The sequence below is a fragment of the Pelophylax lessonae genome, assembly GCF_965119305.1.
Source record: "Pelophylax lessonae genome assembly, chromosome: 10".
Lineage (NCBI taxonomy): Eukaryota > Metazoa > Chordata > Amphibia > Anura > Ranidae > Pelophylax > Pelophylax lessonae.
The window spans coordinates 217,659,127-217,677,366 of NC_138777.1; the positions used below are offsets into that span (position 1 = coordinate 217,659,127).

At 42.5% G+C, this 18,240-nt stretch overlaps 1 protein-coding gene across 2 annotated transcripts in view; it reads left to right on the forward strand.

Moving 5' to 3' along the window:
* LOC309565846 (UPF0547 protein C16orf87 homolog) overlaps window positions 1-12,988 on the forward strand; it is a 49,369-nt gene extending 36,381 nt beyond the window's left edge. The window contains exons 4-5 of one of the 2 annotated variants that reach the window (XM_082270852.1): window positions 4,920-5,036; window positions 12,493-12,988. In XM_082270852.1, coding sequence (XP_082126978.1) covers window positions 4,920-5,036; window positions 12,493-12,611 — 236 coding nt within the window. In that variant the 3' untranslated portion in view covers window positions 12,612-12,988. The remainder of the gene's footprint in view (window positions 1-4,919; window positions 5,037-12,492) is intronic. The other variant, XM_082270853.1, reaches the window with a different exon arrangement.
* Window positions 12,989-18,240: the final 5,252 nt, after the last annotated feature.

Sequence of the window (18,240 nt, forward strand, 5' to 3'; positions counted from 1 at the left end):
GAAAATTTGGAACAGGAGCACAGAGAGAAACCAACAGGAGGGGGTTTTAGTCTTTCTTTCTTTCTTTTTCTTTCTTTTTCTTTCTTTCTTTTTCTTTCTTTTTCTTTTTCTTTCTTTCTTTTTCTTTCTTTCTTTTTCTTTCTTTCTTTTTCTTTCTTTCTTTTTCTTTCTTTCTTTTTCTTTCTTTCTTTTTCTTTCTTTCTTTCTTTCTTTCTTCATGCACGTTTTTGATGGTTTTCAATGCATTTTTTTTGCTTCACCTTAAATGGAGACGTGCATTTGGATGCATTCCAGTGCGTTTGTGATGTGTTTTTACTGCGTTCCAGTATAGCTTAGTGCAGAAAAAAAATTCAGCATGTTCTACTTTTCTTTTCTGGAACTGACCGCACAGGTGTGAACTATTCTATTGGAAACCATATAACCTACTATCCATGCGTTTATGATGCAGAAAAAAACACACTGGACTGCATGTGGTGTGAACCAGCCCTCAGTCTCAGATACTTGCCTTGCTACAAAAGGACGGTTTGTCCTTCATGAATTCAGACCCCTTCAGCGGGTAGAGGGGTCTGAATTCAGTGGGTAGAGGGACGCTTGTCGCAGAGAAAAGGGTTTATTCTCTTTCCAGGATACAACCCCAAAAAGATAGACAGGGTGAGATCAAGACATCTGTGCCTGGACTCAAGTAGTACTGAATGTCCAAAATCCAATAAAGAGAGTAGAAAACTAAGCACCAGGACGTCTTGGCATTAAAAAATTATATCTTTATTTAATCCATCAAACCATAAAAAGGAATCCATTCCTAAAAATTGACGCGCTTCAGCCTCCTACATAGGCCTTAGTCATAATGGCTAAAGCCTATGTACAAGGCTGAACGCATCCATTTTTATTCCTGATGACTAAGGCCGATGTAGGAGGCTGAGACATGTCAATTTTTAGTCCTAATGACTAAGGCGGATGTAGGAGGCTGAAACTAATCCAATTTTAGTCCTAATGACTAAGGCCAATGTAGGAGGCTGAAACATGTCAAATTTTAGTCCTAATGTCTAAGGCCCATGTAAGAGGCTGAGACAAGTACATTTTTAGTTCTAATAACTAAGGTGGATGTAGGAGGCTGAAACAAATCCAATTTTAGTCCTAATGACTAAGGTGGATGTAGGAGGCTGAAACGAATCCAATTTTAGTCCTAATGACTAAGGCCGATGTAGGAGGCTGAAACATGTCAAATTTGAATCCTAATGACTAAGGCCAATGTAGGAGGCTGAAACATGTCAATTTTTAGTCCTAATGACTAAGGCCGATGTAGGAGGCTGAAACTAATCCAATTTTAGTCCTAATGACTAAGGCCGATGTAGGAGGATGAAACATGTAAATTTTTAGTCCTAATGACTAAGGCCAATGTTTTTATGGTTTGATGGATTAAATAAAGATATCAATATTCAATCACCAGACATCCTGGTGCCGGATTTTTACTCTCCATTATATTACTAAAATGATTTGAGATTTGGGTGGAGAACCACGGTCTCACTTTATATCTGTACTGTGTCTACATAATCATTATTAATCCTCGTTTCTTCATAAATGATTGCATCCTCCTGTTTTGATTGTTGTCATTTCCATTCTTGATTAGTTTGTCTTAAAGGTAAAAGAAGGATAAAATGTAATTAATGCAGATAAATGATAACTGTAGTCATTATTATGTTAGGAGGTGAAGAGCAGTGTGGTAACACCCCCCCCCCCTCAACCCCCCACCCTCGGGAACCAATCAGCAATCATCGTTCAGCGACTGCTGGGAGATAATCACATTTGTTATGGGTTACCGAGTGTTTGACATTGTAATTGCTCGCAGCACTAATTAATTACAGCCCATACTGCGGCGTTAATAATTATGTCTCATGCCGGCTGTGATGGGTCAGTTTTTTGTCTGTCAACTTTTAATACTCTCCCCAAGGATCATTACAGCAACCCCTCCTGCCATTGGTCTCTTTAGCCTTGGTCTCCTGAACATCAATTTTGTCAAAATCCTGCATGCCTCCTAGATCCCTTTTTTGTGTCTTCAGACTAAAAACTCACCCTTAAAGGCAACTTAAACTGCAGCCTGCATGGAGCTGGGAAGGGTTGGAACCTCTGTCAGGTTTTTTTTGGCTGTCTTTAACCGCATCAAGGAGAATACTTTTCACGTCCTGTCCCAGAGACACTACAGCAAGTGAATGGAAATCTCCCCAGTGTCAGTGGAAATCCTCTTTTCACTGGAACAAGTATCCCAATTTGGTCAATTCCCTCTCCCCAGCTGGTTCAGGGGCCGAAGGGAAGGACTAAACATAAGAAATGATGAGCAGTGGAAGAAAGGAGGCCGTAAGCACGTATGGGAGCATTATTCAGGGCTTTAGTACATTTTATTACGGTCTTTGCCTTGCCTATGGGATCACTCCACATTGGGATCAAGCACTTCGTACCTCTGTCTCTCACCAGCCATAAGAACCCAACAGAAGTCCTGATCTTTACCTATAATATTGGGTACAAGTCAAAAGGTTTTCACTGGATTGTTCTCAGGGCCGTCTTTAGTATTGATTGGACCCTGGGCAAATATTTTCTTGGGACTTACCAAATGCACTTATCCTCTATTTGTGGGGCAGTGCGGGCACAAGGGGCAGCTGCTTTGGGCCCCACAACAATGGCTAGGCCCGGGTCAGCTGCCCCTTTTGCCCTGTGTTAAAGACGGCCCTGATTGTTCTGCTTATGTTAAAGCGAACCTTCAACGTCAGTGCCCCCTCTCTAAAACTCTGCATAAAAGTACCTATAGGGGGAGTAGTTGATATACTTGCCATTCCCTGATTTCTATAGAGCAGGGGGTGATGTCATCCTGGGAATGCTGCGTAGCCTAAATCTTGCTGGAGGATTCGGTGCAGGATCATCTTATTGTGAGGTTTGGACTACTCAACCTTCTACAAGATTTGGCCAGATACAGGGTGATGTCTCCTCTGCGTAGGGCACTGGAGGAAGTTGGGGAAATGCGAGTATAATCCAACTATAATTTCCCACCACAAGTATGCAGCATTTTAGGTAATGGGTGCAAATTGAATACATGGTTCTTGCCAGCGAGGTGGAAGGTTCACTTTAAAGTAGTGATCGACCGATACTGTTTTTTTATTGCCGATACTGATACTTTGGTCATCGCATATCGGTATCGGCCGTTATGGGCAGATATTTTTCGTAGATTATATATATATATATATATATATATATATATATATATATATATATATATATATATATAAATTTATTTTATTTTTTTGTTACTTGACAGGTACTCTTGTGGAGGGATCTGGGGGTCTAAAGGTCCCCAAACCCCTCCTCTGCACTTAAAAGCATTCAAAACGCCAAGTTTGGCTGTTTTGAGTGCTGTCATTTTTTTTAATCTGGCGTCATGACATCACTTCCGGGTTTTTGCATGGAGACCCGATCAGAGCTGAATGCGGCTTTGATCGGGTCTTCGGCGGCCGTGCAGGCTGGTTGCCCGCGTCTCCATGGTGGGACGGGAGACCCGGGCTGGTTGCCCGCGTCTCCATGGTGGGACGGGAGACCCGGGCGAGCCGCGGAAGGGGGGTGGGGGACGTCCCCTCCCGCTCCTTGTAATGACACCTGAGTGGCTTCTCAGCCGCATCGGTTGTCATTACAAGACAGCCGACCGTCGGCTATGGACGCCGGTACCGGGGTGATGCCTCTAGCTGCAGGCATCACTCCGATACAGCACTTTCCGAAATATCGGTAACCTTGGGGAAAGTGCATATCGGCCCTCGATATATCGGCTTTGCCGATAATCGGTCGATCCATACTTTAAAGCCCTATTGGAGCGTTTAGATCAGCCAAATATATTTCAGGTGCAGAAAAACAAAATGTGTGCTTGCAGTTCATTTTCTTTAAAAAGCAGATACAGCTTGAATTGTAAAGGCTGTCTGCTGCCAGCACGCTGCAGAAAAGGACCCTTGCTGTCCATGTGGGAAAGTAGTGGTCTCCCCGCAGAGGTCTGACATCTAACATGGCTTCCGAGTCAAATCTATAGTTCTGCAATCGACACAGCTCATGTTTACAAATTGCCAGTGTCAGACCTGGTTATATTCAGGCACAGGTTCAGAGGTTTTTTTGGAAGCAGTGGTCTCTTTGCAGAGGTCTCACACACCCCTTATTAAGGAGCCTTGCAAGCAAAGTTCATGCTCCCCGCCTATTGGAAAGCTTTGGCAAAGCAGAGCGTGTGCCAGACGTCTGCGGAGAGACCAACGCTTCCCCCATAGAGCAGTGATCCTTCTCTACAGAATGCTGGCAGGTTACAGGCTTTCTACTTGGGCTGTGGCTGCTTCCTAAAAAAAGAAGGGAACTGCACACATTTTGTTTTGATACATTTTAGCAGATTTTTAGTTGGGGGGGGGGGGGGTGTTGTCTAATGAGCTCCATGCTAATGAGTGGAGGTAAGGCTAGGCCGCCAGACCCTCCCCTCTGCTGCCCCACGCATATCCCTAACCATGCTTTACCCCTTTAACTTGCTTGGACACCCCAGCCTGACAATGCTTCTGCAGCCTTTGCCTATCCAGCTTCTTAATTCCTGCATCACTTCCACCCCGCTTTTCACACCCAGAGACAGTTTTTAAAAAAGGAGGGAATTGATTGACTTACTGCATTTGATTTATTTATATATTTTTTTTTTTTTCAATGCAAGGTTAACATTTTACATGTGTGTATTGTTTGGCATTTTAGTTAATTTAAAGGGAATGGAATGTTTTAGATTTTTAACCCCTCCCCACCCCTCCTAAAGCTAACACCTCCTCCTCCCCCCCCCCACCACCTTTCCTTCCATTGCTGACATCACGCTTCACCCCTCCTTCCTGCTGCAGCTTTAACCCTAACCCATTAGTCTTACCCGGCAGCCGCGGCTGGAAGCCTCAAGGAGACCGGATTTGACAGACCGTCAGCAGGGAGCAGCGACGAATCCAGATCATTGAGAGCAGACCGCGGGAGTAGGAGGCAGCAGGGGATGGGAGAAGGTAAGGTGATTGCTGGCGAGCAATTGCATTGTGGGAGAGATTGCTCTGGTGAGCAATAGGGCTGGTTTAATGTCAACTATTCTGCTGTTTTAAAATTTTTAGGCAATTATTTGGCTTTGCCAAAAAAAGGTGTAGTAATTGTAACCGTGTTCTTTGACAAGGAAGTTTGAAATACTCCATGCATTTAATATTTCTTATATCGCTTTTTTCCCCTCTATTGAAGGACACGGCTCAGATTCTTGAATCTTGACTATTGGGTTATAGCGCCACCTTCAGGAGTAGGACACTGGGCAAAAAAAAAACAGGATTATTTCCCAGGGATAGCCCCTGCTGGTAGCCTAACCCCCCCCCACCCCCCTTCTAGAGCTTCTAGAGACAGCTCAGTTTTTTTTGCCTAGTGTCAGAGTAAGGCCCTAACCTCCCTGCTGGAAATCTTAGTTCCCTTTTCTTTACCAGCAATTTATTTCATTTTTAAGAAAAGGTTAAAGGTCAAGCACACTTTTGTGATGGTGGTCAGTAGAGGAATGCTCTTTTTACATTGGTGGTCAGTGGACCCCCTCCACCTTACATTGGTGGTCAGTAGAAAATCCCCCCCCCCCCTTAAACCATATATTGGTGGTGGTCAATGGAACCCCAATTCCAAAAATTGATTGGCAAATCTCCTACACCTATATTTTATTCACAATGGAAAACACATCAAATGTTGAAATTTTGAAAATGTACCATTTTAAGAAATAATTAAGTCATTTTGAAATTGATGGCAGCTACACGTCTCAAAAAAGTTGGGAAAGGGCCAGGTTTACCATGGTGTAGGATCCCCTCTTCTTTTACCAACACTCTGTAAATGTCTGGGAAGTTAGGAGATTAGTTGTTGGAGTTTTGGGAGAGGAATGTTGTCCCATTCTTGCCTGATACAGGATTCTAACTGCTCAACAGTCCTGGGTCTTTGTCAAATTTTTGGTCTCAAGATGCACCAAATATTTTCTATTGGTGAAAGGTTCTGGGCTGCAGGCAGGTCAGTTAGGCACCTGGACTCTTCTACTAGGAAGCTATGCTGTTGTCATAGATGCAGTATGCGGTTTAGCATTGTCCTGCTGAAATATGCAAAGCCTTCCCTGAAAAAGACGTTGTCTGGATGGGTGCATATGCTGCTCTAAAACCTGGATGGGTCTTACAGCATCGATGCTGTCCAAACTTTCTGTTTCAGCAGTGTTGATTAGGTGCATGCTGTGGCTTAAGAATTGGTCCGCAGACCAAGCCTTTAGGAAATTGACCTGCCCTTTCAAAGCGATTACCCATTTGGGGCTACCCTGGATGACATCATTAAGGGCATCGGGGGGGAAGACTACCTTCCTGCCACAGTGAAGGAAAGGGAAGGAGCCTCGTTGCAGACAGAGGCCCTCCTTCTCGGCCCATAGAAAATTATTTTGTGCTTCTGGACCAGAGAATAAGGGAAATAGATCTTTTATATTTCCCCCCCAGGAGGTTCCAAGCAACCTTGGTCTGGTAAGCCTAGAGCTAGCGTCCCCGGGCCAGCAGACAAGACCCCTTCAGCATGAAGGTCTGCCCTCACTCATTATTGGGGTGGGGGGACATCTTCGCTGGTTTCCGGTTCCGTGGACTTCTTTTGTGAGCGTCAAGGAGATCCTCAAAATGTTTCTTTTTGGGGGGGGGGGTACCCAGAAAGGGGGGGCAAAGTTTGTTCTTTTCAGGTTTTTTAGGCCATGAGTCTTAATTTCTGCAAAGGTTCAGGTGATCCAAACCAATATGGTGAATAAACCACCTTTCTCCTGCGCTCAGAAAACCAGGCTCCCCGACTGCTCTTCCCACAGGACTTTACATATGGCGTCTCGGATGGCTACGATCTTGCTGCCCTAAAGGACTGGGGCAGTCCAACAGTACTGCAAACAAAAAAAAGGTTGGTGCGCCCTTCTTTGTGTTTTTTGTTTTAAATTTCAGGTGTTGTTCAAACTACTTTAAGTCCCCCCTATCCCTGTCCAGGGAATTGGTTTACCTAGGTCTGATTTTAATTCTGACCAGGGTGGTCCTTCCTCTGGACAAATTTCAGGAACCACAGGCTGTGATTCACCAGCTGCTGTCACACAGACAGTTCTCTCTCCCAATTTGCATACAGGTTCTGAGCCTGGGGGCAACCACCTTCTGTTTGCACAGTCCTATATGCAGCTCCTTTTAGCAGGTTCGGCTCCACATGAGGATACCGAAGTTCGTGATGAGGTCAGGGGGTCCTCTGACAGATGCCACAGGCGTCCAAGGGCCATGGTAAGGCCAGTATAATCCTTGGCTCAGGCTTCTTCAGTTCCTGCGAGGAATCAAGAACGAGGATCTTCCTATCATCCTGGTGGCTGTAAATGACCCTTGGGGGCTTCCTCTCAGAGAAGACCAGTTGTCCCCAGGGCTTATCTACCATCCTGCTTTACAGTCGCTGGTTTTAATGGCTTTGTAAGCCAGGTACTGGAGGGTAGAGGTTTTTTTGGATCAGTGATCTCTACTATGGTGAAGGCAAGGAAGTTGTCTTCCAGCAAGATATTCCACTTTACGTGAAAAGCGTACATTTCTTGGTGTGAGTCAGTTTGCACTCATCATCGATCCTTTTCTGTGGCTGGGATCTTAACCTTTCTTCAACGGGGCGTTGATCAGAAGTTGGCCTTGAGTACCATCAAGGGCCAGGTGTCTGTCTTGGCAATCTTCATTCAGCTACCCTTAGCCATGCACTGTTTAGTCCGTACCTTCATTCAGGGGGTTTGACGTGTGGCTCCACCTGTACGGTCTCTTTTTGCCGCCATGGGATTTAAATTTAGCGCTTTTGGTTCTCCAGAAACCTCCATTTAAGAATATTCAGGAGATTCCCTTGTCTGCATTATCCTAGAAGGTGACATTCTAGGTGGCTATTCCCTCGGCCCGCAGGGTATCGTAATTGGCGGAATTATCTTGTCGCAATCCATTTAGTGGTCCATAGGGGTAAAGTGGTTCTTTGTCCCTGTCCATTATTCCTGCCCAAAGTTGTCTCTGACTTCCATTTGAATGAGGACATTAAGTTGCCTTCCTTGTGTCCCAAGCTGGCTCATCCCAAGGAATTTGCTTTGCATACCTCGTATGTGGTTCATGCAATTCTGGTGTATCTGGCAGCTACTGAGTCTTTTCGGCGGTCAGACTCCCTTTTTGTGGTTACGGACTGACCAAGAAAAGGGCTGTCCGCTTCTTCGGCTACCATCTCCAGATGGATCAGACAAACGGTGACTCAGGCTGGTTCCATTAAAGGTCAGGTTCTACCTTTCCCTGTCATGGTGCATTCTACTCGGGCGCGGAGTGCTTCTTGGGCCTTCCTTCATCAGGCATCAATATCGGAAGTTTGCAAGGCGGCCACTTGGTCGTCGGTGCATACCTTCACAAAATGCTATAAGGTACTTTGGCATCTGCGGAGGCTTCTTTTGGCTGCAAAGTTTTACAGGCTGCTGTTTAAGAGGGGCTGTTCCCGCTTGAGGGGTGTTTTAAAGTTTTTAAATTTTTCAGATGGGGCTCCTGACCTGATTAAGGGCTCTTATCTTTAGTCTTGGGTTATTTTCCTCACCCCTCATTTTCCGTTTGGCACTGCTTTTGGACGTCCCACTAGTTATGATTTATGGAGCGCTGTGTCCGTCGATAAACGAAGGAGAAAATGGGATTTTTGTACTTACCGTAAAATCCTTTTCTCTGAGTTCATCAACGGACACAGCACCCACCCCTCTATGGAGTTCTGATACTTCTAATACTGCTTGCTACTAAACTGATTACCTAGAGCAGAAAGGGGGGTTATATACCAAGCTGAGGACAGCCCATGGGCGTAGCCAGGTGTTTTTTGTTCTACCTAGTCCTACTCCTGGAGGAGGCAATATAACCCACTAGTTATGATTTATGGAGCGCTGTGTCCGTCGATTAACTCAGAGAACTGGATTTTACGGTAAGTACAAAAATCCCATTTTAAAAGGGACAGTGTAAAAATAAAGGGTAAAATAAATAAGAAAAAAAAAATGTAAAGTGCCCTGTCCCTCTGAGCTTGCGCGCAGAAGCGAACCCATACGCAAGTTGCACCAACATATATAAACGGAGTTCAAACCACATGTGAGGTATCACCACGATCGTTAGAGCGAGAGCAATAATTCTAGCCCTAGACCTCCTCTGTAACTCTAAACTGGTAACCTGTAGAAATTTTTAAAGTGTCGCCTATAGAGATTTTTAAGTACCAATATTTGTCGCCATTCTACGAGTGTGTGCAATTTTGAAGCATCACATGTTGGATATCTATTTACGCAGCATAACATTATCGTTCACATTATAGAAAAAAATTGGGCTAACTTTACTGTTTTCTTATTTTTTAATTAAAAAAAGTATATTTTTCCCCCCCAAAAAATTGCGTTTGTAAGACCGCTGCGCAAGTACTGTGTGACATAAAGTATTGCAATGATCTCCATTTTATATTCTAGGGTCTCTGCTAAAAAAAAATATGATGTTTGGGGGTTCTGAATAATTTTCTAGCAAAAAATATAGATTTTAACTTTTAAACAACAAGTGTTGGAAATAGGCCTGGTCCTTTAGTGCAGTGGTCCTTAACTCCGGTCCTCAGGGCCCACTAACAGGCCAGATTTTAAGTATTACCTTGGGGAGATGCAGACTAGAGTACTGCAATCACTGAGCAGCAAATGATATCACCTGGGATGTATTTCAGTTATCTTGCAAATTTTTGCTTGTTTATTATATCTTGCAAATCTGGCCTGTTAGTGGGCCCTGTAGGCCAGGGTTGAGGACCACTGCTTTAGTGGTTAAAATGAGCGCTGATAGCAAGCTGGAAGGTCCCTCTCCTCTTTAGTCCGGAGGACGTGGCACCCATGGTTGCCGAAATATATCAAATCTCAATTAGTCAGACCAAAGAACAGTTTTTCACTTTGCAACAGACCATTCTAACTGAGCTTTGGCCCAGAGAAGAGAGCGGTGTTTCTGGATCGTGTTTAGATATGGCTTGATCTTTGCATGATAAACCTTGTATTTTTGGAAGGCACGGCGAATAGTGTTCACAGACAGTGATTTTTGGAAGTATTTCTGAGCCCAAGTAGCAATAACCATCACAGAATCATGTTGGTCTTAATGCAGTGCCATCTGAGATCATGGAATCCAATACTGCACTTCGGCCCTGTCTGTTGGGCACAAAGATTGCTTCAGATTCTCAGAATAGTTTTATATTATGTAGATGATGATATATATTATGCAGGAGTCTTCAAACTACGGCCCTCCAGTTATTTATGAACTACAATTCCCATCATGTCTAGTCATGTCTGTGAATGTCAAAGTTTTCTAATGCCTCATGGGATCTGTAGTTCTGCAACAGCTGGAGGGCCGTAGTTTGAGGATCCCTGGTTTAAAGTCGTTGTAGTTTTACGTCGAGGGATATTTTTCTGAAATTGTTTGACAATTCTTAGAGGCAGCTTTTCACAGATTGGTGAACCTCTGCCCATCTTTACTTCTGAGACACTCTGGATATAAAAAGAGCATCTTAGAGAGTCAATCATGTTACTGACCTGTTGCCACTAACCTAATTAGTTGCAAAATGTTCTTCCAGCTCTTCCTTGTTCGTACCACTTACTTTGCCAGCTTTTTGTTGCCCTGTCCCAATTTCTTTTGAAACGTGTTGCTGCCAACAATTTCAAAATTGTAAATTTTTCTCAGTTTAAACATTTTTATATGTTTTTTTACATTTTTTTTATTGTGAATAAAATATGGTTTTCGGTATAGGATGAGATTTGCAAATCATTGCATTCTGTTTTTATGTAGATTTTACACAGTGTCCTGACTTTTTTGGAATTTCCATCTCTTCCTTAATGATCACTAGGATAGGAAATGAGCAGAATCTCCAACACACACAGATGGCAATATCAGGACTGGGTTAGAACTTCTGTCAGTTTTTTATTGGTGTCTGAAATAAACAATTATACTTTAGCTAGTGGGATGTGATAGAGGGGATCTTTGCAATGAACAGAGACAGTCCTTCAAAAACATGGTAGAAGTTCTAAACTTTTCCCCTCTATCGAAAACAAAAAGATAAATGTGTCTGGTGTTGCAGTTATCCTATGTATTGTGTTATGAAGTGTATGTGAATAGTATAGCTACTGTATTCTAGTGATTTATGCTTCACTTGCATAGTAAAAAGATGCACTTTATATGTTCTCTCTTACCTCCTCTCCCTCTCTCTCCTTCCTCCTCTCTGTGTGTCCCCCCCCCTCTAATTTTCTTCTCCGTGTGTGTCTCTCTCTCCTCTCTCCTCTCCTCTCTCCTCTCTTCTCTCTCCTAACTCTCCTCTCTCTCCTCTCTCTCTCTCTCTCTCTCTCTCTTCTCTCTCTCTCTCTTCTCTCTCTCTCTCTCTTTTTTCTCTCTCTTCTCTCTTTTTTCTCTCTCTCTCTTTCTCTCTCTCCTCTTTCTCTCTCTCTCTCTCCTCCTCTTTCTCTCTCTCTCTCTCTCCTCTTTCTCTCTCTCTCTCTCCTCCTCTTTCTCTCTCTCTCTCTCCCTCTTTCTCTCTCTCTCTCTCCTCCTCTTTCTCTCTCTCTCTCTCCTCCTCTTTCTCTCTCTCTCTCTCCTCCTCTTTCTCTCTCTCTCTCTCTCCTCCTCTCTCTCTCTCTCTCTCTCCTCCTCTTTCTCTCTCTCTCTCTCTCTCTCTCTCTCTTCTCTCTCTCTCTCTCTCTCTCTCTCTCTCTCTCTCTCTCTCCTCCTCTTTCTCTCTCTCTCTCTCTCTCTCCTCCTCTTTTCTCTCTCTCTCTCTCTCTCCTCCTCTTTCTCTCTCTCTCTCTCCTCCTCCTCTTTCTCTCTCTCTCTCTCCTCCTCCTCTTTCTCTCTCTCTCTCTCCTCCTCCTCTTTCTCTCTCTCTCTCTCCTCCTCCTCTTTCTCTCTCTCTCTCTCTCCTCCTCCTCTTTCTCTCTCTCTCTCTCCTCCTCCTCTTTCTCTCTCTCTCTCTCTCCTCCTCCTCTTTCTCTCTCTCTCTCCTCCTCCTCTTTCTCTCTCTCTCTCTCCTCCTCCTCTTTCTCTCTCTCTCTCTCCTCCTCCTCTTTCTCTCTCTCTCTCTCCTCCTCCTCTTTCTCTCTCTCTCTCTCCTCCTCCTCTTTCTCTCTCTCTCTCTCCTCCTCCTCTTTCTCTCTCTCTCTCTCTCCTCCTCCTCTTTCTCTCTCTCTCTCTCTCCTCCTCCTCTTTCTCTCTCTCTCTCTCTCCTCCTCCTCTTTCTCTCTCTCTCTCTCTCCTCCTCCTCTTTCTCTCTCTCTCTCTCTCCTCCTCCTCTTTCTCTCTCTCTCTCTCCTCCTCCTCTTTTCTCTCTCTCTCTCTCCTCCTCCTCTTTTCTCTCTCTCTCTCCCCTCCTCCTCTTTTCTCTCCTTTCCCCCTCCTCCTCTTTTCTCTCCTCTCCCCCTCTTTCTGTCCCCAGAAAAACAAGAGAAAGAAGTGGACATGTATGCCAACCTCTCCGATGAAAAAGCATTTGTATTTTCCGTTGCACTAGCAGAAATTAACCGGAAAATCCTCAATCAAAGACTTATCTTGTGACCCCCCCCCCTTCAACCGGCCGGAGGGGACGGTCAGCACAGGTGCAGTCCTGGCCTGTACAGGACATTACAGATGGCTCCCTGCACTACAGACTTTGTATTTTCTACCGTGTCATGCAGCAATATTCTATTTTCACACGGCGGCTTTTTGTCTTTCTCTTCGTTGTAAATCTTGGTGATTTTAATCCTATTTTTTTAATTTTTTTTTTTAATTTTAGAAGAGGAATTCACTTCGGCACGCCCGCCAAACTTTGTGTATTTAAACGCTTGTTAAAAATAAAATGTATCACAATTTTATAAATTAAAAAATAAAAATAGAGCCTGACAAATGTACAGTTTATATAACGTTTATATATTAAATGGATGTTACCATTCGAACGATGTGTAATGCGTTATTTCTGTTTCCAAATTTTTCTTGTGCTTGTATTGCGATCAAACCAATCAGATTGCAGGGATGATTCTCCTAGTACAAGTTAGAAAGTCCATGGAAGAATCCAGCTGCTACAGCCAACATACATTTTTTTTATCGGAGAAGTTTAGAGGATTTCGGTTTGCGTCGTATTGGTATTGACCAGAGGCAATGAAATTAAAGTTCAGCGGGAACCTGTCGACCTGCCGCCGTATATAGGTGGCAGCTAGTCGGCAAGTGGTTAAGCTGCAAAGAAAAAAAAAAAAGTCTGACGGTGGTAAAAGCAGCTGTAAAAACGCCCTGTGTGCATGGGGACTGAGCACTGTATTGGTGTCGCTATTGATCTCAGTTAGTGTATCCCCCAGACAACGACAGTTAGTGCCAGATTGCCCACCACACTATCACAGTTCCACTATAAGTCGCTTATTACTAGGGATGCACCGATCCGATATTCCGATATCGGCCCCAATACAGCCAAAATAGCTGGATCGGGGGATCGGTAAAATTAACAGATCCACGGGCCAATGCGGTTTTGCTCTTTATAGCTTGTGAGGGAGCAGAGAACAGCTGTCAAAGAAAAAAAAAAAAAAAGAGCCTCCTGCAAATGCCTTTCAACTCTCACAGTTAAGTAAACACAATGATTACAATGTATCTTTACGTACCGTCTGCCGGAGGAGGGAAGTTTAACCTCTTAAAGACTAAACCCATGACATTTTAGATTTTGAATGCACAATGTTATAAGGTATCTGCCGATACCGATCCGGAAGTATTATTTTGTAATAAGCTCACAAAACAGTACTTCCGGATTGGACTCAGGATCGGCGATTTCACAAAGCAAAAGATCGGGACCAAAAAAGTCGGATCGGTGCATCCCTACTTATTACTGCCATTACTAGTATAAAAAACAAAATAAAAATTCCGGTATTTAAACCAGATGCTATAACTTTCACGCAGACCATATAATATACACCTATTGGGATTTTTTGTTTACCAAAAATATATAGCAGAATACATGTTGGCCTAAATTCATTAAAACATTTTGTTTTTTATTTGAATTTATTTTATAGCAGAAAATACAAAAAGGACCCAGAATCTGAAGAATATGGTGGCCCCAAACCCAATAGAAAAGCCGCTAGTACCGTAGACCTTAAGGTTTTTTTTTCCATGCAACAGGTGTAGGGTCTGTATGGAAAGTAAAACTAAGAGAACTAAGACATTCACCTCTAATGTCACCAAGAAGGAGTACAATATCCAAAGCTTCATTACCGGTCACACACGTGGGGTGGTGTATCTCCTTACTTGCAACTGTGGTTTGCAGTATGTGGGTAGGACCATCAGGACACCCAGTATCCGAGTAGGAGAACATGTGATGAGTATTAAGAAAGGTTTCTCTGGACATAGTGTGTCATTATAAGGATCCATCCCAGCTGGAAGTAATAGGGATAGAAAGTTACATCCCCCATTGGAGAGGGAGCAACTTGAAACGTTCCATCTCCAGAAGAGAAACCTTTTGGATATACGAGCTTAAGAGCTACCAACCCCTAGGATTAAATGTCGAATGGGACATTAATGCCCATGTTAATAACAACTGACAGCGTAACTGTAACCTAGGTATTAGATCATCTTACTATGGTATTTTTTCCTTCTATTTCTCTTATCCATATGTAGATGGAATGGAGAATACAAATTAGAGAAGTTAGAATCTGTTACTTTAATTATGTTCCCAATACCATTTCTGTTGTAAGGATATAATTTTGTTCCTGACAAGAGAATTTCTAGTTGGCGGTTAGATTTCTGTACACCGTTAAAGTCTATCTGATAAGAAAGCCTGCAAGCCCAAATAACATTCATGCTATTTGAGGTGGATTAAAACCTTTTAATTTTTAATATATTTTTAACACCTTTTTTTTTAATCAATTTTTTTAGGTTTTTAATACGTTTTTTTTTTAATTTAAATTGGATAATGATGTGATTTATCATTATTCATATTTAGACGTTATTTAAGATTACTGTATACATAATTTTAGTGCACTTTTGGCACCTAGGAGGTCTTTTAAAACTAGTTTTCAATGCCTAATACGTTTAGACTCTGATTTAGACAACCCCGTGAAAATCCAATTACATGCCAATTTTTTCTATACTGTACTGCCCTTTTTTGGGTGTCGGGCTGCTACAGTATTAACAGGAAGCTGCAAGGAGGCTGACTTTCTGGTTTTTACATAAGCATTGACCAGGAAAGTCTTGATTGAAAATACTAATAATCTTTTGATTTCTAACACTCAAGACTTTAAACGAGTTCCAGTAAATGTAACCATAGGTCAGCTCCCTGTTATCAAACATTGCCCCTCTTCTGACGTCTGTATGGGATTCCAGTACTGGCAGATGTAAACAGGAAGTCATCAGGTATTCCACTTCCGGGTCCCACATGAGGGTTGACAGGAGGTACTCCATAGGAAAGTGTTTTTTATTTTTAAACCTTTTTTTAAATACACCAATGGAATATTTGTAATTAGAACAACTCCTGGTGAATGTTGTTGCATGCTAAATTGTTGCAAAAGACAAAGTCCATCTTTTTGATATTATTTTTTGCCATTAAACATTGCCCTTTTTCTGATGTCGATATGGGATTCCATTACTGGCAGAAGGAAATAGGAAGTCATGTGGTGTTCCACTTCCGGGTCCTGCATGAGCATGGACCGGAAGTACTTCATAGTAAAGTTTTTATTTTTATTAAAGCTTTTCAAATACATCAATAGAACATTTATAATTAAAACAAATCCTTGTAAATATTACTACATGCCTATATCAAATGGTGAATAACAACAAAATTTATAATTCAGGTATACTGGACAGCCACTGACATATCTTGTGAATATTTAAAATGAAAACAGGCACCGAGAGCAGTTTTGATAAAAAAAGCATAAAACAAAACTTTACTGGACATCATAATACAAAGCTTCCTTACACATCATAAAAGTTACCATTACTGGACATCATAATACATAAAGCTTCCTTACACATAAAAGTTTCCGTGAACAAATACACCTTAAACATACAATCCTTGTCCCAAGAATATTGAATAAATACTTAGCTCTGGTGGTGGATTCAGCAGCTTCCAATTGATCTCTGCAGCAACAGGACAAAGGTCTTGGCCGCATGTTTCTCCAAACAGCCAACCTTCCAAACGAACAAACAAGCAAGGCTACATCATGGAGGTAAAAGGGCCAAAAGGGACCTTCTCATGCAAATTACTCCTTTTATATAGTCCTCTACACAAAAAGACCACCCACAGGATGTGGTCATATTTTTGACCACTCCTAGGTCATTTTGCAGCAACACATGGCTGTACATCCCCCACAACCATGTGGCTCATTAAATATGCAGCAGCCATTTTATATTATTACACATGGATGGGAGCATTTGTAAAAAATCCACAACTGATACAATGCCATATTGTTGCAACAGACAGTGCCCATCCTTTGATGTTGCTGCAGCATTTGAGTAGTGATAAATACAAACAGGAAGTAGCATTAAGTTTCACTTCCGGGTCTTGTATAGGCGCCAACCGGAAGTGCTCTTCATGTAGAGGGTATATTAAGACTGCAAGTGACGGCGCATGCTGTTCTCCCGTCCCAAACTCGTCGGGGGGGGGGGGGGGGAGTACCCCACGTGTTCCGCACTGCAGGCGGTCACGTTCGGTACACTTGGAACCATTGTGTATGCCCAGTTCCTTCCATTTGCCATGTAAGTGTGTTTCTTTTTTTAATAACGTTTTTTAAAAGGATAATGCACTATTGGCACTTTATATCTTTTGTTATTTTGCTACATTAGAGTACAGTATCGCCAGCCACATCGGTGAGTTGGAAATGGTGGAGTGGAGAAACATTCAGCCCAGGCATTGAAGCCACCATTGGATACCCTCTATCTGGTGCATCCGTATAAAGAACAGTGGTTTATGCCTACCCTCTACATACTTCTGGTAAGAAGTTTGCACTACCACCGAGGTGTCACCTCACTTGATTTTATTTGTTCACGTTTGGAAAGTGCCTATTCACCATCACCAATAAGGCTCACTGTTTAGTGTTATCTGGTAAGAGGCTTTTTGTTCTATTTCACCCTCACATATTGGTCTAAGATTATCAAGATTGAAGATCCACTAGTGATGGAAGCTTGATCTTTGGCTATTTGAGATTATCTGGATCAATTGGAGGACTTTAATATACATTTTTTCACGATTGTTCTAAATTATATGTTTTTGCATAAAGAATTTTCACATATGGTTTTTCACACTGTATGAAGATCACCATAATATTTGGGTCATCCCAGATGTCACTTGTTTAATATTTATGATTGTGTTGAGCGCACTATACCTTTTTTCACAGCTAGTGCCAGATTGCCCACCACACTATTACAGTTCCACTATAAGTCGCTTATTACTGCCATTACTAGTAAAAAAAACTAAATAAAAATTCCGGTATCTAAACCAGACGCTATAACCATATAATATACTCCTATTGGGATTTTTTGTTTACCAAAAATATATAGCAGAATACATGTTGGCCTAAATTCATTAAGAAATTTTGTTTTTATTTGAATTTATTTTATAGCAGAAAATACCATTTTTTTTTTACCTTCGTTTATATCTCAAAAAATAAGCCCAGTGGTAATCAAATTCCACCAAAAAAAAGCTCTATTTGTGTGAAAAAAATTACAAATTTAATTTGAGTTCAGTGTTGCATGACCGCGCAATTGCCAGTTAAATTAGCGCAGTGCCGAATATCATGAAGAGGGTCTAATCTTTCGGAGGTCAGGTGGTAATGACATTGCCTGCATGTTTGGGGTGGTTGTCCTGCTCCAGAATTTGGGGCCAATCACACGCCTCCCTGATGGTATGGCATGATGGGTAAGTATCTGCCTGTACTTCTCAGCATTGAAGACACTTTTGATCCTGACCAAAACTCCAACACCCATTTGCAGAAATGCAGCCCCAAACTTGCAAGGAACCTCCCCCATGCTTCACAGTTGCCTGCAGACACTCATTGTGCCGCTCTCCAGCCCTTCCCCCAACAAACTGCCTGCTACTACAGCTAAATATTTCACATTGTGACTCATCAGTCCAAAGCACCTGCTGCCATATTTCTATATTTTCAGGCATAGTTGAGTGGCTTTGTCTTGTTTCCATGTCCTATGCACAAAAATATAGGAACTGGGTGCAGAAAAA